A 24,043-nucleotide genomic window follows, 5' to 3' on the forward strand; every position below is an offset into this window, starting at 1 on the left:
TATAGTTCATATGTTATTAATACTATCCCTATAGGTAAAGGCCATGCCGGCTCTCTTTGATGCCTCCTTTCTTTTGCTCTGCAGTGAGGTGCTGCTTTATTCCAAATACTCTTCTCTGTTCATAATTATCTGTGAGCTCCAGTGAGAAACTGAAACACTGAGGTCCTTTGGCCTTATTTTGCCTTGTCTGCATGCGTCCCTTTTTGTCTTTGCTTGTCATGTCCCGTAAGAAACTTGGGAGCAAAGGATAATTTCCTAAAATAAATGTACCACAAAAAACATCTAAAAAAAAAAAAAGCAAGAGGCATGGTTCAAACGAGTTATTGTTGGATTTCGTCTCTTGCTCGCTTCCTTGATAAAATGGGTGCCACTGTGAAATGTTAATAGTAGCATGAACCTGAGAACATTTTCAATAAAGTAATAGAACCGTATAAACTGCAACCATGTCTAAGGCCTTTTAACCCCTTAAGTGCCAAGGACAGGTATGCTTGGCCTTTTTGCATAGACTTGCCTAATAGCCTGGCAGTTAAGGGGTTCATGTAATTCCAGAGCCTGGCTTGTCAATGCTGAAGATATGCCAAAAACTGTATGTATGTAAATGTAAGCAAAAAGGCCTTATTTTATGCTTCATAGACACAAATGAAAATCAGTTATATTCAACTATTGCCTCCTAATAGGTAAAGACATGTGGAAAAATGTACATGGAAGTGGAACTGCTCCATGTGTAAAACAAGTGTGTTTTTCCAACAAATTAATGCAGTAGACTGCAAACATGTATTGGAGAACATAACACAAATGTAAAAGTCTGGGAATTCATCACGGTGATATCCTGGGTCCTAAGCACAGTGAAAAGACATTGTATTTCTGTATTACAGGAACCTTTATTTGCAATCTGTTTTGTTAACTGAAATAATGTGAAGTGTAATGTAGGTTAACCATTATTTGAAGTTCCATTTTACTCTGCCATACATGCACTTCACTGTGAATAACACCATGTAGTGTTTAACTCGTAATGAAACCTGCCCAAGCATATGGCTGGATGTAGATTGGTGTTGACTCGAGTGACATAAGCCACATCACAAGAAGGAGGCCTAGTGTGAGGAGTCAGGAATGAAACTCGGACACAAGTGAGTCGTGCTTTTGATCAGACTTTTATTAAAATGAAAGGGGGTGGGGAAATGCCTCTGTCCCTGCTCTAGAGGTGTTTCCCCTACCTAAAACCAAAACAAAGGGTCTATTGATGTCAGAATGTCCAAAGCAAAACTGTCCCATGTCCAAAGTTCTATTCTGACCTTCACATTCTAATATAATAACTCTAAGGTGAAAGCTGAAAAAGGTTAATGTCCTTGGACTTGAGATGTGTTATAAGTGTTGAAAAGAAAATGTGTAGCTCCAAAAGAAAAGTTCAATGAAGGCTGAGTTTCTTGTTTCAGAGGCTGGCTCCCTTTCTCTGAATTTCTCCCCACTCTGCTATATGGTCTCTTGCCCAACACCACAACTGGTACAACAATGCTTTTCCACTGTTCTTTGTCTTGTCAGGGTACCTGGTATACTCTCCTACCAGGTCTCCCCTCTCTAATGTTTTCAGTCTTTTGCCAATCCTGATGTAGATCCTTCTCAGGACCTCATTGGATGCTTCTATAATATACACTGTTTAACTTACAACTGACTGGTACGCTTTCCTCCCAGGACTTTCTGTTAAGAACACACTTGGAATTTGCATTCGCCTGGTATACTCTCCTGCCACGGTTTTCCTCATGTGTACTTCTGTGTCTCTCAATTTGCCTGGTATACTCTGCTGCCATGGCTTTTCACACATATGTAATACATACATTTACAAACTTGATAGCTTTTTTCATACTTAGCTATGCCCTCTTACGAGTATTTCCCTTGCTCTGTCTTTCTCATTTACTTTAAATATGTTTGTATTTTGACAGGCTTTCCGAAACGCCCGGGTTCTGGGTGGACTCGGCGGCTTTGGCTGGTGTGTGTAGGTTCTCCTGCTGCAAGCCTGTGGTGGTTATGCAGCGTTTTGCTTTCTCTCGCTGCCTTTGCACTGTTTCACGGCTTCTCGCAGCTTCCGCCTTTTGGTTCCTCATTGCTCTGGGTTTCAGTTTGGTGGAGACAGCTTTGTAGTACCGGGGTACACCCAGAAGCTTAGTCTGCTTTTGAAAGCCGCTTTGCTACACAGACACCGTTCCAGCCCTACGGTCTTTCGCTCTGCATCGAAAGAGGTTGTGTTCTCCAGCCAGTGAAGTTGGCTCCTTCTCAACTGTTTTGCCGGTTTAAATCTCTCAGCTTCGGGATGACTTTCCCAAACACTAGAGTGCAGCATGTGCATTGGGCTCTCAGTAATCTTCATTATGCGGTTCTATTTATTCTTGGGTGTATTGTACTGGTAGTTTGGTTTTGACAATTTAGATTTAAAGTCTGGCAGAGTGTTCCTAATGGTGTTTAAAAGCCCATCCACATTTGATGACTATACTGTGAAAAACCATAAGGTGTCTCCCCCACTAGTCCCCAGGGATCTGTCATCCAGTTGGCCAGGACTTGGCCATCGCTTTTGGATCCTGTTCGTGGGGGTGTACCACTATAGGAGGATCACCTGGATGAGGGGCCTTTGGGGAGTAGGAGTGGGACACCGGATGGTGAGACGCAGTATCCCCTTCCCTATAACACCTTTACCCCATTCTACCAGGTATGAAATTAAGGAACTCTACCCCCCCTGCCTCTGTTTTACAACACAAACACTTTCACACAGACAGCCCGCTATGGGAGAAAGCAGACTTACACCCGAGCAGTATACCTGACGTGTCCCAATACAAAGGTCAGACAATTACCGACCATCACACACACCTCCCTTCCATTAAGCTTCCCCACACGGATAAAAGGCCTTGCTGAGTGAGGCAAGGCACACGAGGAAACAGCAGTTGTGAGAATGCAGCTGTATGAGAGAAGGGAGACGGAAAAACAGAAGGGGATTGCAAGGAGGGAAATTCCCTTGACCTTTTCGACAAGGAACCGTTACTTTCCAGAAACCTTGAATAGAAAGTGCAAGACCAGGAATCCTGCATTGTATGTCGGAGATACCCGGGGCCCTCCTGCATCAATCAAGGCAGGGAGAAGCAGCAGCCGCTGTGGTACCGTCCTTGGCTCCAAGAACAAAGCAGAGCCAGTGAATTCAACACAGCCGGTGATTTGGGGAGACAGATGCAAGACCGGTCTGTGTTGAAGCCAAGGTTGCAAGCAGCAACATTGTATGGCGAGTGCTGGAACGAACATTGTAAAAACATGTGTGATAAGAGGTGCAAGTAAAGTTGAACTGCTGATAAGTGATTGAACTTTAAAAGCAAGATCCAATACATTTTGACAGAGGTCCGGCATCATCTGGGTGCTCAATCGAAGGTCTATGTAGGGTATCCAGCTGAGAAGTGGGAAAGGTGAAGGTGAGAAAAATGTTAGAAGGGGTCCTGCGACGGGTCGAGCAAAATCCTGCGCACAGTCGAAAGTCTTCGATTTTGATGAAGTAAAGACATTTTGGAAAAGTAGATAAATTTGGTCCGAGCCAGGCAGAAGGAGACCAATTGAAGGTTTTGTGGTAAAGTGTGTCTGAGCCTTGTGGAGGAGGACCTGGGCTAATCACCCGAGAAGTTGTAGATGTGAAATCCTAAGCCGAACTGAACTTTAATGTTTGTTTGTAGCTTCAGGCCCTCTGAAATTAGACTTTGAATGGCAAAGAGACTTTGGCACAGAAGGCCATGATGTTGAGGTTTTGAACTGCGTCCTTGTGCTAGAGAAGCCAGAGAGTGTGCTAAGCTTGTGTGCCACCTTGTCCCATGCTGAAAACGTGGAGAAGGGAATATCCTGAGATATCATTTCTTGAACACTTTTCTTTTACATAACAATGTTTCCCATACTATTTATATTTAGAAGTAAGGATTGGCAATAGGTGTATTAGTATAGGCCCTTTTATTTTGACAGACTCAACTAGGAACGCCTTATTATTTGATGGTTGTAGCTTTCTCCCATCTTTTGGGCGTTTTTGAATAAACATCCATGAACTGTGATCACTTGTCTGTCTTAATGTTTGATACCATGCCTTCCTTGCAGTACAGAGTCAAAGAGAAAGTCCTCGGTGTTTTTCTTAGGTGGGTGAAGGGTACAACAAGTCATAAATATATGGGGAGTGGCTGGGGAATTCTCAAGAGAAATAGGGCGATACCATGTATCATCGGTATACACGCATTTCGCCGACCTATTTTTGGTCGTGGTACTTTTCATCGCTGGATTTGACTTCGCCAGAAAGCCCGTTTCTTTTATTTTGGGGGGGTGTTTTGTTGGGGTTGGGGTATTATTATAATAGTAAGCGAGGGTCTGGGGGGGTGACCCCCCCAGAATAAAAAAATCCCCAAAAACAGGGTTTCTGGCGATGTAAAATCCGGCGATGAAAAGTACCACGACCAAAAATAGGTCGGCGAAATCACGTAGAACCGTATCATCTACTAACGTCATAACACCCCCCCGAGGGCTGCCTCACCCCATGTGATCCTCCCTCATATAGCCACCCCCAGGGTCAGGTAGTTGACTGCCTTCCCCTGGCCACCTGGTGAGAGGCTACCTCCGGAAGAAAAATGATGACTGCTTCAAATTCATCACACCACCCAGAACTATTGGATTCATTGTGTTCAAACTGGTTCTGAAAATTGAAGATGGCTGGCCTGAAGCACAACTTCAACGTGACCTGTTCCATTTATCAAACTGCAGGCCCCTCATAAAATCCATTAGCTGAAGTCATGCAACAGCTTATTTGATCTCCGTGAACAGGCAAAAGAAACATTGCCTTGACATGCATTCATATCAGTAAAGAGAATGGGGGGGGGGGTGTACTAAAAGTGACCTCTGTGGGCTGAAGTCCTGCATTTCTTCACTTTCAAATATGAATGTTAAGCTTATGGATGGTATTTTAAATAACACGTAATCATTAAAAAAATAATCTGTCGTGCGAGGTCCCATCAACGTGGTACAGATTGTAGATGGTAAATGTCTTAAATAACATATAAAATGTGTCTAGGGCATAATGGAAAAGGAAGATGCATAGTGACAATAGTGAAACCCACATCACACTCCCTGCTGTGAGAAACCAAAGGGTGTGCCACTTACTAGTGCCCAGGGATCTCTCTCTGGTGGCCAGGGTATCGCCATCGCCTTTGGATCCAGACTTTAGGGGTGGGCAAGTGCGGGAGGATCACCTGGGCGGGGGATTGAGGAAATGGATGGTGAGATGCAGTATCACCTGCCCCCTTTCCTGTGCCCATATCCCATCCTATTTTATAGGATTCTCCAATGTCCCAACTCCCCCTCACACCCCTTTTCTACACAAACACTGGGCCGAGGAAGAGGGCAACTGAGAGTAAAGCGGCTAATACCTACCTATCTCATTGGACTTGGACATGTCCTGCAATTAGGTCAGGAACTTGACCTTAATCACATACATCTGATACCCGTTAGTTCCCCCCCATGTGGATAAAAGGAAGAACATGGAGGCACACTCTGAGCAAGGTGAGGCACGAGAAGGACAGGCAAACCCACTAGTGCAAGGCGACCAATCGAGGGACTAGAGCGAAGGGTAGGGAAACCGTGAAGATCCCTGCAGGAGGTTGTTGCCTTTGGGAAACCGTGAAGGGTACGCAGAGAAGGCCAAATCCCAGACAAGAAGAAACCTGCGTATGTTTCAAAGATGCCAGCGACCCTCCCGGCCAGTTTGTGTCAAGGAAAGATTGAAGCCACAACAGTGTATCTCACAATTGAAGGTTGCGCGCGTGCTGATGAGAAGCGGAAGCAAACTAGTAGTGAACTTTAAGTTACCGAGAACTGTGAAGCCAGTGATACAGAGTAGCAGAGTGGTCCGGCAAAAGGAAATGGCCCACTCGAAAGTCTCAGCAAAATGTTTGTCTTGTTATAAAGCGGCAAAGTTAAAGAACGTTGAAATGCGCAATGGTCAAGATTGACTCTGGCAAACGAGAAAGTTAAAAGGTGATTGCTTTAAGAGGAACATTTCTTTGAACTTTTCTGATTGTGACATAGAACTACCAAGATCAAGAGACAATGGGGCAAATAACAAAAGGGAGAGTTGAAGTGAAAGTCGAAATGGTCCTGCTGAGGTCTATGGTAAAAGCCTTGCAGATTTGAAAGTCTTTGACATCAGTGAATGGTCTGAGCCTGCACGAGAGAGACCTGGAATGTGAGATACGTTAGGGGATGGGGACCCCTAACAAATGTGAATGAAGCTAGGGGAAGGGGAACTCCTGCAATTGCTGTGATTGTGAGGTCCTAGCCCGGCTGAGGAAGATCTAGGTTGAATCGGGTACTTTTTTCTTGAAAGGTCCGAGCACGACAGAAGGAGACCTACGTGAACTTTGGTTGAAAGGTGAAAGAACCTTTGTAAAACTGGAATAAAGTGACTTTAACGTGGAAGGCCAAGCGGGCCTCGACTCATATTTTGAACTGCTTTTTTTGATAACCTGAGCCAGAGTCATCCTGTTTACGGGGGCCGCCTTACTCCGTGATGTCCAACGTGGAGAGGAGAGCTGAGTCGGCCACCTTCATCTTTTGTTATAACACAGACTTTCCTTTGCACACACATTCACCTTAATACACTTTTTGTATGAGATATAGGGCAGGCATTCGGTCTTGTTAGTATAGGACATTTTGATTTAACATACACTGACTAGGACTGTGTTTTCTTTATTATTTGATGGCAGAGACTACTCCCTATAGGGCAAAGTAGGAGTTTTTCCAAACCCCAGGAATTTAATAAAGATTTTGAAACCTGTAACTTTTGTGTCAGGGTCATACTTGTGATACCTTGCCTCCCTTAGACTACTCATGCCATCTTTCTCTTAGATAATCGGCTCACCTCCTAGCCCCTTCTCATGCGCCTTCTCGTCACTACTCTCTTCTTACTCCCCTACTCTGGAAAGCCCTCCTCCTTTCCGATGAACTGACGGCCAAGAATCATATACTTTTTTGTTTTCTCCCTCATCCACCTTCCCTCTATACCCTCCACCTTGGTCTATCCTAAAGCTTTTCACTGCCATCCCTCCTTCCAACCCAGCGCTTTCTCCCCCTTCCAGTTTCTATGTTATGCCCTGTCTTTGTCCCAGGTTCTTGTTCTGAACTTCCTCTACATCATCTGGACCTTGAATCGATCTCTTCTCCATTGTAAAATGCACATGTCCTCCGCTCTGTTAACTATGTTTAAACCTCTTAGTGTTTTTGTGACACAAATGCATTTTCTTTTACTGTAATATCTTCAAGTAAATAAGTAAAACACATCTATTGAGTTCATTTGGAAGCTTACCTTAACCACCCTGGTATGGTTGTACAAGGAGAAGCTGGGAGCAGCCATGCAGACAGATTGCCATGTACCTAGGGCTGTAGAGGTTTAAAGACTGTACTTGGCAAGCTGGGATGAGTTGATGTGGTAGCTGAGCGACCGTCTTTCCCCTGTCAACTGCGATGAATGCCTTCACTTTCCCCCGGGGAGTGGTGGTGCCGCTGGATGAAGGCAGTGGACTGCCCTAGCACTGGCATTTGCCAGCTGGTGGCATATAACCGTTGTTTCTCTTATCACAGTGCAAATCTGCTGGAATTTATCAATTAATGGCCTACCTTGACAGAGCATGGCATATCGTAGATGAACAGATGGCAGAGAAGATATTTTTCAACCCCAGAACCTCGGCATTTAAAGGGGTTACGTTTGCCAAGCTGCTGAGTGATTGGCAGAGGATCAGGAATATGCAAGAGGCAAAGACACTCTTCAAATCTTTAAAAGCCTTTCCGGGGACATTAACCTCAAAACAAGTAACATTAAGAAAGCACTTCACGATATTCAGAAGAAATTGGAGGTTGTAGGGGAATATTATCAGTGAGGCAGGCGCTCGGCTGTCCTCGAACAAGCACCTGACACTTAGGAAACCCAGCAGGCTACTGTGAAATAGATACCTTGGGTGGTAGAGCGTTTTCTGAACATGGGTTTCAGACTGGAAATGATGGATGTTGCCAGGAGAGAAGCTTTTTTACAACTGCTACCTGGGGAAGAAACAATTGGGTTGCAAAGTCCTAGAATAAAGGCTCCCCTAATCAAAAGGTGGAGGTTGCAGACTGCATCAGACTACTTGTGATACATCGCATGTACTCCTACAAGAGGACCTGCCTCATCCCAGTTGAAAGGGGGCACTGTGATGTTCAAGGGTAAGAGGTACATTTACACACAAGAAACTGCTTACGAAACCTAGAAAAAAAACGGCAATAGAAAAGCCTTTGCTTGGGGGAATGGGAGCTTCTCAAGGGTAATCATGTAACCATACCCTCTGCAGCATAAGGATTCTAGCCACAGAAAATGGCCTAGGTGGTTGGAAAGATTTGAAGTGGTGGGTTGGTGCAATTACATTACTATACGGTTCAAAATAAAGATTTGAAGAGCAGGAGCTAAAAGCAGCTCTTGGGTATCCTGATCACTCTGAAAGTAGGAACCGCCTCTAAGGAATGAGGAGCTACAACATGGCGTGCTATAAATCTAACTTGCAAATGAGATGCAAACTAGAACTTCATGTCCATTGTTCATGCATTATGCTGTCTTTTAGATGTGCACTAATTTTCCTTTGGGCACATTCCCAAAAATATATGTCAGAAAGGAATTCGTATTGCACTAGTCATATTGCAGTCTACAGTAGCTCCTGGTACCTTAAGGATACCGGTGTGTGATTGAACACAGGTCTGAAGAGGGACTCCAGACATCATGCAAAGTATGTGCTTGCTCCCTCAACCTCATCACCGCTCTTGTCAGAGACCAGTCTTCCCAAGTCCCCCATTCATTCGTTTGCTTAGTGCTATCTTCTCATCTTTCAAATTCTCTGCCCCACCATGAGTGCGTTCTTTGTTCATAGTATCTCGTCTTTAAACATTGTAACATTTTGATTTGGCAGGACATTAAAGAACAAAAGCATAGGTTTTTGTGAAAATTTATGTGTTCGAACAAGGTTCTTTCTTTTGAGGACTTTAGACCAGAATACATTTTTCCCAGGTGCAGAACATCTAGACATATATGGTGCTGGCCCTGTTGCACATCCAGCATTTACTGGTATCTGTGAGAAACCAGAAGGTGTCTCACCTGCTAATCCCTGGGTATCTGTCATCCAGATGGCCAAAACGCGGCCATCGCTTTTGGATCCAGTTCCTGGGGGTAGACCAGTGTGGGAGGATCACCTGGGTGAGGGGTCTTTGGGAGTGGGACACCAGATGGGGAGATGCAGTATCCCTCCCCCTGTAACACTTTTACCCCATTCTACCAGGTAGGATACGTTAGAACTTTACCCACCTCCCTGCACCTCCTTTCCCTTCACAAACACTTCCACACGGACAGCCCACTCTGGGAGAAAACACTCACACCGAGCAGTGTTCCTGACATGTCCCGCTACAATGGTCAGGCAAAGTCAGGCAATTACTGGCAATCACTCACACCTGATTTCCATTAAACTTCCCCACACAGATTAAAGACGGAGCACGAGAGCACACACTGAGTGAGACAAAGCACATGAAGGAACAGCAGTTTTGAGTCGGCAGCTGAATGAGGCGAGAAAGACGGGATACAAAGAAGGGTTTGCAAGGAGGGAAATAACCTTGAACTTTTTGGCAAGAAACCGTTTCTTTCAAGAAACCTTTGAAGCAGAAAGCATAAGGCCAGGAAACCAGACAGGAGAATCCTGCATTGTGTGTCAGATACCAAAGGCCCTCTTGCGTAACCAATCGAGGTGGGGAGGATCAGCAGCCGCTGAAGTATGGTCATTGACACCAAGAACAAAGAAGCATCATAGAGATCAACACAGCCGGTGAATTTGGGAGACCGATAGAAGATCGGCCTGTGTTTAAAGTCAAGGTTGCAAGCGGCAACATTGTATAACGAACGCTGGAACAAACATTGCTAAACGCGTGTGATGAAAGATGCGAGTAAAGCTAAATTGCTATTGAATATATGAACTTGAGAAGGAAAGATGCAACACTTAACAGAGTGGTCTGGCACCGCCAGTGTGCTCAGTCGAAGGTCTCTGTAAGATATCCCGCCAAGAGAAATGAAAGCCAAAAGATCGATGAGAACATTGTGTGGAGTGCATCGAAGTGGTCCTGCAACGGTTTAAGCAAAACCCATTGCACATTCAAAAGTCTTTGATTTTGATATCAAGAGGTCTGAGCCTGAACAAGGAAGACCAAGAGTAAATATTGTGGTAAAAAGGGGTCCAAGCATGATAAATACTGGAAGCAAGAACTTGTTCATGTGAAGATCCTGATCAAAATGGAACTTTGATATTTCTTTGTTACGACAGACCTTCTGCAGTGAGAGACTGTAATTGGAAAAGAGACTTTGGCAGAAGGCCCTGATATCTATGCTTTGAACTTTATCCTTGTGGCAGAGAAGCAAGAGTATGTGCGACACTCTAAAGTGCTACCTTGCCCCATGCTGAAAACGTGGGGAAGGGATGCCAACTGCTCAATCGTCCTGACCTATTATTTCTTGAACTCTTTTCTTTGTTGCATAAATTATTGTTCCACACCCTTTTGTATTCAGAAGAAAGGATTGGCAATAGGTTTATTAGTATAGGCCCTTTTATTTTGACAGACTCGACTAGGACTGTTATTAATATTTGATGGTCATAGCTTGCTCCCATTCTTAGATTTAGGTTAGTCGTTCAATCAACCTGTTGAAGTTCAATAAACACCGTTGAACTGTGATCACTTGTGTCTGTCTTCACTGTTTGATAGCATGACTTCCTTACACATCTCTTCAGCATAAACATATTATGCTTAACATGATAATAGACAGAACTATGGAGAGGCGCTGCACACAGTGCCGCAGAAAGGAGAATACTCCAGGCCTAGAGCTGGGGTTGGCCAACCTAAAACCACCAAACGCTCATGATTCGACCCTGATTAGACTCCTCGGTTTTGGTAATCCACTTGATTGCATTTTTTTTTTCTTTTTTTCTTATTGATTGACCTTATGAATTTTAAGAAGAATGTTCTTGTATGTTGTGATATTAATTAATATTACGTAGAAAAAAGAGCTCCTGGTGTCGAGCAAGTCACGCTTCAAAGCTCGATGCATGAGCTAAATTACTCCCAGCAAATGTAAACTGTGACAGTGGTGTTGAAAAAGGACAGAGATGGGCGAATGACTGTGTACAAGCAGCACAGTGAGACCTAGGGGCTAATGCAATGTATGGTATTAGAAAGCAGTAGATGGGTGTCATGAGCTTTGTTGTGTACATTTCTGTGCATTTGTTTCAATGATTTGAGGGTTCTGCAAGATGGGAGTCAATGAGAGGTATGAGGAGGGTTAGATGTCAGTGTGCAGCAGTCATAAACCATCCCCGTTTACCATTTGTAGACCAAGGACTCTAATTCAGCAATTTGATATTTTCCCCTAAGACTCAGTACAAAAACATTGTATTCCCTCCAATTTGATAATAGTAACCATGTGAAATCAGTATTAATGAGTACCTTCTTTTTGTGTAATGGATAACTTAATGTAGTTGTATCTGGCTTAAGTTCATGAAATCTTAATTTCTCTAACTAGATATACACTCGCTCTGTGATAGAGCCTCTCCCTATACCGCCGCTCCCTACGCCACCTCTCCCTACGCCGCTAACAAGAGATGCAGCCACCTCTCCAATCTCGCCCTCTATTGAAAACACCACAACACCTTCAGACCCTGTGACCAAAAATGCAGAGAAGCCAAAGAAGAAGGCAAAGATGTCTGATGAAGAGATCTTAGAAAAGCTAAGTAAGTTTCCTTTTTTTTAAATTATGGATTATCTCGCGTATTTAAAGTCTGCATTTGAATGGATAAGGCATGGTTCTAAATTCTGAAGGCACTGGATTCATAATTCATATTGTACATGGTGGTATTTTTCAGTAAGGGGCGTTTGGTGTTCATGTTTTTGCCTCTGTATTAATGCATCTGCATGCAACATTAATAGGGACTCAATTATGGCAATAAATAGAAGATAATCCCATATCTGATCTCTAATAAGCACATTCCTAAAAGGACATGCAGTAAAACCGAATTAAAATTAATACAAGGTGTTATCCCACAGCAACCTGAAATTATAAACCACTACACCTGTTTAGGGACTTAAATTTCTCCAGCATGGGGTCTGGCATGGATTCACATGCTCATGAATCTTCCCCGTGGTCCGACTGGGAATCCTCAGTAAAAAGAAAACCGTTTCACTTTAGCTTGAAAACTGCATTTCTCCTCTAAACCAATCACTGTACTCTGGGTCATACTGCCCCCCATCCAATGACAGTCCTCTCCCTAAACTCCACCCCTGTTGGCCATCTTCAGATTGTTACTTCTGTGGTGGGAGTCCTCTTCTTGCTCTCTAAGCAATTTTTTCATTTTTTTTCAGTTTTTCAACAGTTTTTGACTGATTTGTGCTTCATCGTTCGACCGAAGGTCGTATACTGGTAGCGGGGACCCACTGTTGACAAAGATCATCCTACATCGCAGATCTTCCATCAAAGTTTTGAGAAGGCCTAAGCTTGGGCCTACTTCACGCCTTTCTACCATGCCCGAGGAGAAGAGTTGCCTCTTCAAACTCTGCGCGAGTTGTGGATTGAAAAATGTGTATATGGAGGATCGACACCATAAATATTTGTATTGCCTGCACCCGGACCAGGATGAGGAGGGATGCAAGGTCTGCTGTGGGATTTCTAAGAAGATGAATTAGGATCGCTACAGCAGGCTGGCAGCTTGGCTCAAGTCGGGCAAGGCCTCTGACTCTGCTTCTGGGCACAGTCTGAGGACGCCCTGCCCTCGGGGATCCAAAAGAAGGGCAGGCTCTGCAACGCTAATCCCACTGGGTTCACCGCAGCTGCAGGTCCCAGCTCGGGGAGGACGCCGTCGCCAACTACTTCCCTACATGTGAGGGGTGCCCCCTCTAAGAGAAAGTTCCTGACTCCTTCAAAGCTTTGCTTATCATCGGCATACAAACCGACAAAGGAGAGATCTAAAGATGGCACTTCTCTGCCTCCTTCAGTGACGCCATCGTCCAAGTCTACAACTTCATCGGCTGCTCAGCCGCCCAGTACAACTTCATCGTCGACTATCACAAACCCGTCGACAAAGGCTCCTGCGACCACCCTGTCAACCACCTAGTCAATGACCAGCATGTCTTCATCAAAGGGGGCCTGGCCATGAAGGTGGTGTCCACTATCAGGGCGGCAGCCACCTTGAGTGTCCCTACCACCATGACTTGAAGCGGCTGCGGCGGCACAGACTACTGGCATCCCAGGGATGGGGACAACTTCCCTCGCCACTCCCCTCCAGAAGTCTCCAGATGAGAAGGGTATGATCCATCCTGCTGACCATAACAAGGATGCAAGAGCCACCAGCTGCTCCAGAGAAACCGGTGCAGATCTATACAAGCTCAGACAAAGGTTATGATAATCTGCCCAAGCACTATTATTCGGACCACGCATGTCTGTAGGGGGGTCCCCCACGGGTTGAGCCCTGTTCTCCCCCGTTCCAGAGGAGGTGCATCAGCCCGGACCCTACGCCACTTGCTCCTTTCACTCCTCAGCCAAGAGACCATGTCATTGGACATTCTGATGGCGCTACACACACTAGTGTCAGAGATCCAGCAGAGGGTCCCCCCCCCCACACCGGGACCGGACCTATCTCAGGGTCCCCCAAGACTTCCGTCATAAGTCGAAGGACTCAGCTGGCCCAAAGCGTCATGACCCCCCGCATTGCGATTTGACTCCGGCTGGGGAGCCGGCACGTGGCACAGGGATGCAGGCTCAGATACAGCTACTATGGCAACGGACACCGAGGAGGCAGATGACTTCGTACCGGTTGACTGAGAACCATTAGGCACGGACAAGCTCTACAGGGTCCCTCCACCGGATGAGGTTGGTTCCTATCATGCAATGATGGCCAGGGCCTTGGACCTCTTCATTTGGTGCTAGAGGAGACTAAGAAGGAGGGATTCCTCTTCAAACGATGCAAGTTCAGGCGGAGGGCCGTCATGTCCATTCCCTTGCTAGATGATGTCTTTGAGGAGGGATTGTGAAGACACTGAGCACAACACCGCCCAAGTGGGATAGACTTGAGAAGAAGTACAGGGTCCCGAACTCGGGGGGGGGGGGGGGGGGGGGGGGGTGCTTCGGTGGCCCAAGTGCATGAGTTCCCAGCCTTATCCCGACTAAGTGGTCTCTGCCACATTGAGGAAGCGCTCGGCGAACCTGTCGTGTTTGTCCATGGTGCTCCCTGACCAGGAGGAGAAGCTGGACGCGATGGGCAAGACAATAATGTATACTGCAGCCTCTACCTTTAAGGCTGTTAATACCCTGGCCATCTTGTCACGCTATGACCGGGAACTGTGGTATAAAATGGGCTCGATTCTGGTCTTACCTGCCTGAAGACAAGAAAGTTGAGGTCCTAGCCCTGTTTCAGGAGGGGGGAAGTGGCCTCCGGCCACGCCATTAGTGGCATTGGACATCACGCACACAGGGTTTCTCCAAATGGGCAACAGAGTGTCTCTTTGTTGGTAGGGATGGCTGAATGTCACCAACTTCCGATCAGACGTTCAGTCCAAAGTGGTAAGACATGCCGTTAGATGGAGAAAACCTTTTTGGCAAGACTGTCGACGAGTCTCTACAAACCAAGACTGACAAACCAGACAACACAGTCGCTGGGGACCCTGCAACAGCGCCGGTCATCCTTTCGTTCCTAGAGAGGGAAGTTTGACAGGTCCTCCAAAGGGAATACCACCCTTTATCGACAACCTTCCCTCTCCACGACTCATGAGGCGTACAGAGGCTGCTCACAGGCATACGGTGGCAGTGAACAGCGTCGGCCAGGGTGCCAGCGCCGAAGCAGGCCTGAACAGGCTGTGGGCTTGGGCCCCCACTTGTGCACCCCAGTGGGAGGCCGGGTGGCGAGGTTCATCAGCTTGTGGAAGACCACCACCACGGACAGATGGGTGCTGGACATTCTCAAGCAGGGGCACACCTTGGAGTTTCAATGCAGGTGCCCTCATATTCCTCCTGTGGCCCAACAGAACAGCATGTGGCAGAGCTGCTACATGATGTCCACGCCGTGTTAAAGATAGGGCCGATGGAGCCCGTCCCCCAGCACCTATGGGACTCCGGAGTGTACTCCAGATACTTTATGGTCCGAAAAAAGTCAGGCGGGTGGAGGCCGATCCTGGTCTTGGGGCGCCTAAACAAGTACTTGGTCAGAATGGTAACATTGCAGCATGTGCTCGGCCAACTGGAGGAAGACTACTTCCTGGCATTGGTGGATCTGGAAGACACCTACTTTCATGTCCCCATCCACCCAAAGCATTGCAGGTTTTTGCATTTTGTGGTCCAGGGACGACACTATCAGTTCAAGGCTCTCCCCTTCGGCCCCCAGCGTATTTAAGAAGTGCTTGACTCCAGTGGCGGCTCATCTTCGTCTCAAGGGCATCCACGTCTACCCTTAACTGGCTCATCTAATTCCACTCTTGCGCGCTGGCAAGCCAACACATGATGAGGACAGTGCGTCTGGTGACGGATCTGGGATTTTCCATAAATTATCCGAAGTCCTGCTTGGAGACATCGTAGAACGCTCTGTTTCTTGGTGCCCGACTAAACATGGTCGAAAGAGAGGGTGACACCCATCCTGGGGAAAGTGTACCACCTGTCGTGGGCACTTGCAAGTCGCTGTTAGGCTTGATGTCTTCCTGCATCTGCAGCCCTAGAGTTTGGACATTATTCCCTGCCATTGGAATGTAAGGACATTCTGGCAAAGGCCAACACTTTTTCGATGTTGACCTGTTACAACCATAAGTGGAAGAGCTTCTCCATGTGGTGCTAGGCTCTGAAGATTACTCCTCTGCCTGTCACAGCCCTGCAGCTCCTACAATACCTGCATTCTTTGGCCAAGGCTGGCCTGGTTCATGCATCTATCAAAGTGCACCTAGCCGCCATATCCCGTTACACCAGGATGCCGGATAGGCCTTCCCTGTGGTCGCACAGACCCGTCACGGAGTTCCTTAAGGGCGTCTTCAGGACTTTTCTGCCAGTGAAGGCTCCTGCCCCAGCTTGGGAACTCAATGTGGTCTTGACTATGCTCATGGGGGTCCCCTTTGAACCAGTGCATCAGGCTCCGCTAAAGTACTGTTGGCTAGGTACGCCAGAGAGGACAGGGGTTCTTACTTACCTGTAACTCCTGTAACTCCTGTTCTCCAGCAAACCTTTTCTTACCCTCCCATCAGCTGCCCCAATTTACTTTTGTTGCACATCTCAGGTAGAGACCTCTGAGAACAAAACCACCCGTAAGGTATTCAGTGACGGTACTGACACGAGGAAGAGGCCAAAAGCAATACGGATTGATGCAGAGAACGAGGGCTTGCAGTCTAGTTGCTTGAATCTACTGATTGACCCGCTGTTGTTTAAATCTAAAAAGGGAACCAAACAATGGGGTCTTCTACCTTGCAGCCAAGACTGGGAGCTCCGCAAGTTATGTGACAAAGCTCAGATTGGAGAAGCAGACATAGTCAGACAGGAGCATGGCGGCAGATGTCCCAAGAAGCAAGAAGCTTCCTGCAGCGGAGGAAGTGCTCGCACCAAGAATGGATGCTGACTGAGTGCAGAATCCCACCGTCAAGCAGCTAGAGAGGCTTGCGGAAGACAGAGAAGGCTCTGGGTAGCTGGAGGAATCACAAGAAATTCTGGGTGACCCAAAGGCAATTGGAGGTAATGGGTTGGCCAAGCCCGGGGTTGGGGAGACCCAGAGACAGCAGGAAACCTTCAATAAAACAAGGACCAAATTAATTGAGCATTTGCAGACGAGCAACCACACAGTGAAGGGGGTCTGGGACCCTTTTTTGGGAAGATGCATCCCAAACAACACTAAGTGATATGAACATTACATCAATACAAGGTGCTCGCAGACCTTGGCAGCAGAGTAAACCAAGGCTGTCGGTGGACATAAGATCAGAGAGAAGAGACAGCGAGAAGGAGGTCACAGAGTACCCCACTTGACAAGAGAGTAGACCAAGAAGAGGGTACTGAAAAGGGTCTTGGACTCACAACATCGCTTGGAAAAGGTGTCAATGCCATGCTACCTTGCCACCGAGTCTGGGAGTCGGGCCACATGAGAAGCCTTTTATGACTCTGGGGAAAGGGAATCAAGCCCTTGGGTCTTGTGGAACTTTTATTTGTTTTCTGCACCATAGACCGTTTTCATTAGCTTGGTTTGAGGCAGGGAACCCCTCGTAGAAATTGGGTCAGTTAGGTTTTCCTCTAATTCCCCCATTTTTGGTTAAATGTTTTGGCCAATCAGCATACCACACTTGTGTCCATCTCTTACTACTACACCTTTACAATAGCTTGCAATTCATAGCCCCCAGACAGAGTGACCATTCATCACAGATATTAAATCTCAACTGGAACATTGCCCATTGCTCCTTGTTAAGGCTAAGAACCCCCCCCCCCCCCACTTTTTACTTCCCCAGTCACATTATGCATGTATCTCAGACAAAAAGCCGCAAGTCAATTGACTGAATCTTGGTTCGGATGCTGACAGTATTATTCAGAAGAGCACATTGAGACCACGTTCTTGAATGTTGAGAAACTCATGGGAAATTAAAATGGCTATTTGTAGACTGTAATTTGGAGTACAAATAAAACTGTGGTCACTGGACTGGATGGTTGGGCAATTAGCTATACATTCAATCACCCTTCTATACAGCAGCAGGAAGCAGTTTGCCAGATACTAGTTACATTAGAGGTTTGGGTTGTGGAAAGTAAGTTCCTTTTTGGATTGCCAGCGGAGGATTTGTCAAGGGAAACTCTCTACATGTGGCCCGGGTCATACCCTTAGCCCATGTGATGCATCAGCACACAGAGAACAGAAAGAAAACATAGGCTTGTTTTGTCGGCTTTGTATCTGCATATGATTTAGTCAGCAAAGATTAACTGTGGAGGAAACTATGCACATACTTCCTTAATGGTTCCATGCTGTGCTTGGTGCATGAATTGTGCACATTCAATTGCACCAAACTACATTCTGGCATGTGGGGTGTCAGCACACAGAACATCCAGTAGAATATTGGCCTAAAGCGTTGATACGTGCTGGCGTCCTTGTTCAAAGCAAAGGAAATCCAAAGTTTTTCAGGATCAGATTTACTTTGCTGTACTTTCTTTTTATTGGAGGTCTCAAGGAGGTGCTGATATAAATCCTGATGATGGGTATCCTACCTTTTTTGTGCCTTAGTTATTGTTATTGGGGTGGTGACTGAAGATAAATTAGAGGGGTGTGCTTCCTTATTCCATAATTTGCATATGTTTAATTGGCTTTAGTCATCAGTCTTTCTCGTCTCCTTCCCTCAGTCTCTCTTAGCTTGCCTGCATGAGCACACCATTTGTTTCTTAATCTATCTGCATGTATGCTTTTGCAGAAATGTTTCATGCTCTTGAATCATAGAAGTTTGTCCGAACATGTTTCTATAACTATTTCTTAAATGTTGATTTTTCATGTCATTTGCCTTTGCCACTTTTCTGCACTGATAGAAAATTGGCTCTTGATAGACAACTGTGCAGGTATGATTGTGTGTAGTATACACCTAGAGCATGTTTTGATACTGGAAGACAGTCTCTCAACTCACTGCTAGACCAATTCGGTGTCCTGGGCAGATCCCTGCAAGTTCATGGATCGTTGGTTAGATGCAACAAAGTGAAAATACAGTTATTACCCAATGATAAAAGGACTGTCCAGTCAAGGTTGTCTAACAAATATCTATTTTGTTATTACTACAACAGACCATTCTAGCACACTACAATTACAACCCCCACTGTAAAGGAACACAGAGGGCAGACAGTTTCACAAAGGAAAGGAATGCACTCTGGATACTGACAGGAGAGTAGTTGGTAATCAGTCTTATAGTTCAGTTATGTGGTTTCAGCACCAAAGGGGCAAATGGTCGTAACTGTCTTTAGGGGCCTTTGGAGAAGGACCAGGGGGGCAGAACCACAATGTACCTGGTGCTGAAGAAGTCCTAGGTGCTCAACAGTGTAAAGGCAGTTCCAGGGTGCTTCGCAGCCCGTGAGAAAGAGTTGGTGGCGGGACACAGCTGCAGGTATCAGGCAGCAGGCAGTTTGGCAAGTGAGGCTGGATGGACGTCTGCAGACTGTCTGGGGTGGCGGCTCATGGCCAAGAATCATTCTCTGTGCTGGTTGACAGATCTGGAATGCTGGTCAGGGTGTCTTGGACGGCTTTTGCGACTGCGGCGTGACAACAGTCAGCGGTGCAGCTGGATGCGGTTCGAGGACTCAACTGTCTCGAAATTGTCCTTAAAAAGATATGCTGGATGATGCTTAGGTGGCACTCCTCTTAGCTTCTTCGCAGGGCTCGTGTCCTTTGAAGGCGGACACGCAAAGCTCAGGTGGGTATTAGCAGGCAATGGCCTTGTCCTATTTTGTCCAGAGACTGACACTTCCCACCTAGGAAGCTTGCTGTCAGGACCTAGCAGGGCACGCTGTGTGCTGGCTGGGCACCGGTTCCGGAGCTGCTGGACGGGTCTTCTGAGTCTGGTATCTCACTCTTTTCCCTGGAAGCTGTTTAGGGGAGGGGTCTTGCTTCCCTCTTGGAACTCCTGGCCTTCCTTCACTAGCTGAAGATGTAGACTGTACCTTCAGCTCGGGTCCAAATGAGTCATTCTTACTCCATGCAAAGTCTTCAGTAGATCTGATCAGTGAGCGCTCAGCCCTCTTTTAAAGCCAAATGGGCCCCAGTGATTGGTGCAGGCTAAGCCCACCAACAATCTTCAGTGATGCTTCAGTTCAGAACCAGAGCACTTGGCAACAGACAGGGGGAGGATGACAACATATACTTCTAAGTCCCACCTATCTTCCTGTCTGCTCTACATCAAATTGTCTCCCTAATTAACTGAACTGTATGCAGCGATTGGTCACAACATGGGCCTCCTCTGAAGTAAGGGGTTGCAGGCAGACTTTCGTCTCCTACAATTCACATACTTCCCTGCTCTGAAAGGAGTGGTTCTAGACAGGACATTCACTGCCCTTTGATACCAAGGAGGGGTGTTAGTACCAAGTTGACACATTGCATTACAATGAGGTGTTGGTCTCTGGTCTCTATTGTCTCTTCCTGCACCCAGGCCTCCCCTGAGGCCTGCTAATTAACATTCATCAGTATTGGCTGCCACCAGCAAGGTGTAACAATGGAAATGGAGATGCAAATCCATGGGGCCTTGAAATGGTAACTAGGCTGCCCACGGGCAGAGGCTTTTGATGTGCCCACTGCTGTCAGGTGTCAGCTACACATGACAGGGGAGGGCGGCGCTGGTAAGGTGTGTCCTCCCAGAGTACATGACTATTTTTCTGCTGTGCGTGGAGAATGTGTGGGAATGGCCTCACATATTTTCCGGAGGTTGATCTCCCATCATTCATTCTTTTTAAATAAACAAAAATCCCAGCCTGGTGCACTCTCCCTGTGTGGATGGTCGGATTCCTCACAATTTGGCCAATTCACTATCTGAAAAATTACCTTTTTCTATATTTTCTGTGGAATGAAGGTCAAAATGGTCCACGTGCCACTATCGGAGGACATTGAGAATTTGAATTCTGAGTTTAAAGAAGCAGTTGGACCACAAAGTTCCAACAGACATAGGTGGCCATTTTACCGCCTGCACCTTTTTGTTCAAAATAACATAATTGTGTAACCCAGACTGCCTGGTAGCAGTTATTAAATTATAAAATGTCTGATGACCTGGGGGCTCTTGAAATTAAGCAATTATACAGCCACACTAATTCATATAATTTCCGGTTTGGTAAGCAGTGACCTGTGTGTGACGGGGCTGGATGTGTATTAGCTGTCTGGTTTGGTGTACACACAGCAACTATTTGGGACCCAGCCCAGGAAGAGTCTTCTTTGATTCCCCTGAGAAAGGTCGACCCCTTCCTCCGTGGAACAGGAACCCTCCCGAGCAGTTCCCCAGGGAACTTGCGCGTCAAAGATCGGGTGAATGGCCGTCTCGCACCACAGTTCTGATTACTGGAGTCTTTAGAAAGTAGTCAGACAAAAAAAGGGAGCAGAGTTAGGGGCTCAGACCACAGAGATTTTACCACCTTGCAAGGGTTCCCAAACTTCCTGCTTCTCCTGTATACTTCTGCAGACAAGGCACTCTGGGTACGACATCAGGTAGTGCACGCTTGTTCCAGCAGCCTGGATTGGGCCAATATACATGCTCCCTCTCGGCCAATCTGTTGTAGCATTTTGGCTAAATAACTCCCTTTATTGTATTCCTCTTTGGACTTCAAGACAAGAATGATTCACCTGGAAAGCTGTTGGGCTACAGCCTATTCCAAATTCCTCTGCCATAGAGGTGGAGAAAGAACACTCCAGTGAAGAGGAAATGTCTCCTCTGTCCCCAGCCCAAATGCACATTTGGGTTGGGGGGGGCGGAGGTCTGCTGGCTGGACTAGGCCTACTGCAAATGGGACTTCCAGGACCCTCACACAGGAACCCTGTAAGTGATCTCTAATAACCTTCTTGGCTGGGAAGGACATAGGAATGGTCTTGCTTTGCCCTGAACACCGGGACAGTCTCTCTGAGCAATTTAAAAGACCACAGTAGCAATGCAAAGCCTGTTTTCCTCCTCAAAATGTCTTTCGAGCCACTCAATCCTTCTAGACTCACTTGGAGTCGCTACTGAACCTGTGGTGGTGCATTTGACACTTCGAACGGTTACCTGCTCTATGATCTATCCAGGCAGTGACTAGACCTGTTGAAGTGGATCCCCTCTATGTGACACCATTTAAGAAACTAACTCGCCGACTGCCGATCTTGATCCAATGGATGCATTATCTCAACCCGACTTGAATGCTGACTTGACCTGCTTCAACCCACCGCCTCCCCCATCTTGAAAAGCAATTTGACCTAGCAGAAGCATAGTCTCAAAGCTGACGAGGTCTGCTGGAAGACATTGTCTTGCCCTGTCTCGATCTGCCGGGAGCTCGCGCCTTGAACATTCTTGAAGCCGACTAGCCATTGGGAAAGCATGACTTGACCATCTTTACATTGGTTCAACTTCAGTAAACCACCTAGATGCCTGGCTTGGCCCCCGTGGAGCCCAAAGAGAAGATGCCAAAGGTATTTGAAGAGCCCTGTCCCCCTGGTCTGCCTTAAGTACCATAGTGGCTTTTAACCCCCCTATTTGACCTTTCGTAAAGACCTTTTCATGACCTGCGATGGTTTGCTGCTGAAATCTTCTCCTCGGCACGGCTGTCTAAAAGCCCAGAGTGACCTCTTTATTCCGAAGTCTGCATACTATGGGCTATCACTTACAGCGGTAAGACTGTAGTCTTTATTAGTTGTGTGAATTTTTGTTACATTAATTAAAGATCCAATTTTTATAGACCCTTGGTTGACATTCTTTCATTTTGGTAATGCAGTACTATTGTTTGGATTGCTTCTGTGCCAGCTCACACCACTCATGAAGAGTATAGCCAGCCCTTGCCTAATGTTACCAACAGAGGCAGGCCAAGGAGCCATACATGTTGGGCTGTGCTTGTTTCACCTTTTTGTTGTGATCAATGCTGGTTTAGTCGTTCTTTAAATATTTTTATTTATACAGTGTACTATATTTAACAAGTAACTTTTCCCACTTTGAGAATTACAATCACGATCCATTCTAGATGATTATATCAAGATCAACGTTCAATCCCTTTCCATTTTAAAGCAATACATAACATACATGCTTACCTTTTTTAAAATACATTCCTAATTTCATTTTACAATTGGGTTTTTACTTCAAAACAAAACCTGTAACACTCGGATAACCTGAAAGGTTACGTGCACATCATCACCTGCTATTAGCCTATTCATAATACTTTCATTCTCCACCCATATACTAAAAATAACCACTACAGTCCAGCAGAACGTGTTTCGGTGACTGGATTATTTTTTCCATTGCATAAATTGCACCCTACCTCCACAGGCTTCACCTGTTTCTGGTGACGGATCACTTCTCTAGTCGGAATCAGGTTCATGCGTACTGTTAGATATTCTTGCCTGATCTTTGAACTAGAGAAGAGCCTCAAATACCTTGGGATAAATCCCAATTTTCTATTGATCCAGAGAAAGGATTTAGCTAGTTTCAGATGTTGCATCCCATCTATTGTACGAATCCAATCTCTTCTTTTAAGGAATCTTTTAATGGACATTGGATTCTCTACCAAACCTTTTTTCATTACTTTCACAATCCTCCAGGATTTCCATTACAACATTGTTTAGCTTCATTAGGAATCACAATGTTTTTTCGTTTAGCAGCCTTTATAGGGTATCTGTCCCGGGAACCAGTATTGACTATACAATGAAATAAGGCACTATTCTATATGCATCCTTACGGAAAGAATCCCTAGTTCAAACCTCAAGCTGGACTGGGGGGGGGGGAGTGATATGGGGAGACTCAGTCTTTTTCCACAGACGACCATCAACTCATTTCCAATTCATTTCTCACAGTAATGATTTTGTATCAGTTCCATAGAGCAAAGCAGGCAGAATGTTTGCTGTGTAAAATCTAATTAAGGGTGTTAAAGAGAATTTACAATAAGTTGTTAACACTTTTCCCATCTGATATGCCAATTGACAAATCTTGGAACTCTGATCCAAATCCAGTTGTTTAAATGTTGGAAACGCATATGTTTTGAAGACCAAGTATGTCACCATTTTCTAAATCGGGATTACATTCTTCCCTATGGACCACTTTAGACAGTGGATCTTTTCCCAGGTCTTTTGAGGATCACAATTTCTTATTTATCGGCATTTATACTTAATTCATTTTCCACTGCATATTTCCCCATGGCATCCAGTAATTTTTGTACCCCCACGGGTGAGTGTTCCAACAATACAATTTTGTCAGCGTAAGCCAGCCACCATCTTACATTCACTTTATCTCTCTGATCTAGATAAAC

General features: G+C 45.9%; 1 protein-coding gene across 3 annotated transcripts in view; it reads left to right on the top strand.

Moving 5' to 3' along the window:
• PAK1 (p21 (RAC1) activated kinase 1) overlaps positions 1-24,043 on the top strand; it is a 724,626-nt gene that overhangs the window by 449,668 nt on the left and 250,915 nt on the right. For all 3 annotated transcript variants that reach the window (XM_069639982.1, XM_069639985.1, XM_069639983.1), the window contains exon 8: positions 11,633-11,840. In XM_069639982.1, the coding sequence (XP_069496083.1) occupies positions 11,633-11,840 (208 nt within the window). The remainder of the gene's footprint in view (positions 1-11,632; positions 11,841-24,043) is intronic.

Source organism: Ambystoma mexicanum, chromosome 7q (assembly GCF_040938575.1).
Source record: "Ambystoma mexicanum isolate Mex_15411 chromosome 7q, UKY_AmexF1_1, whole genome shotgun sequence".
NCBI classification, from domain to species: domain Eukaryota; kingdom Metazoa; phylum Chordata; class Amphibia; order Caudata; family Ambystomatidae; genus Ambystoma; species Ambystoma mexicanum.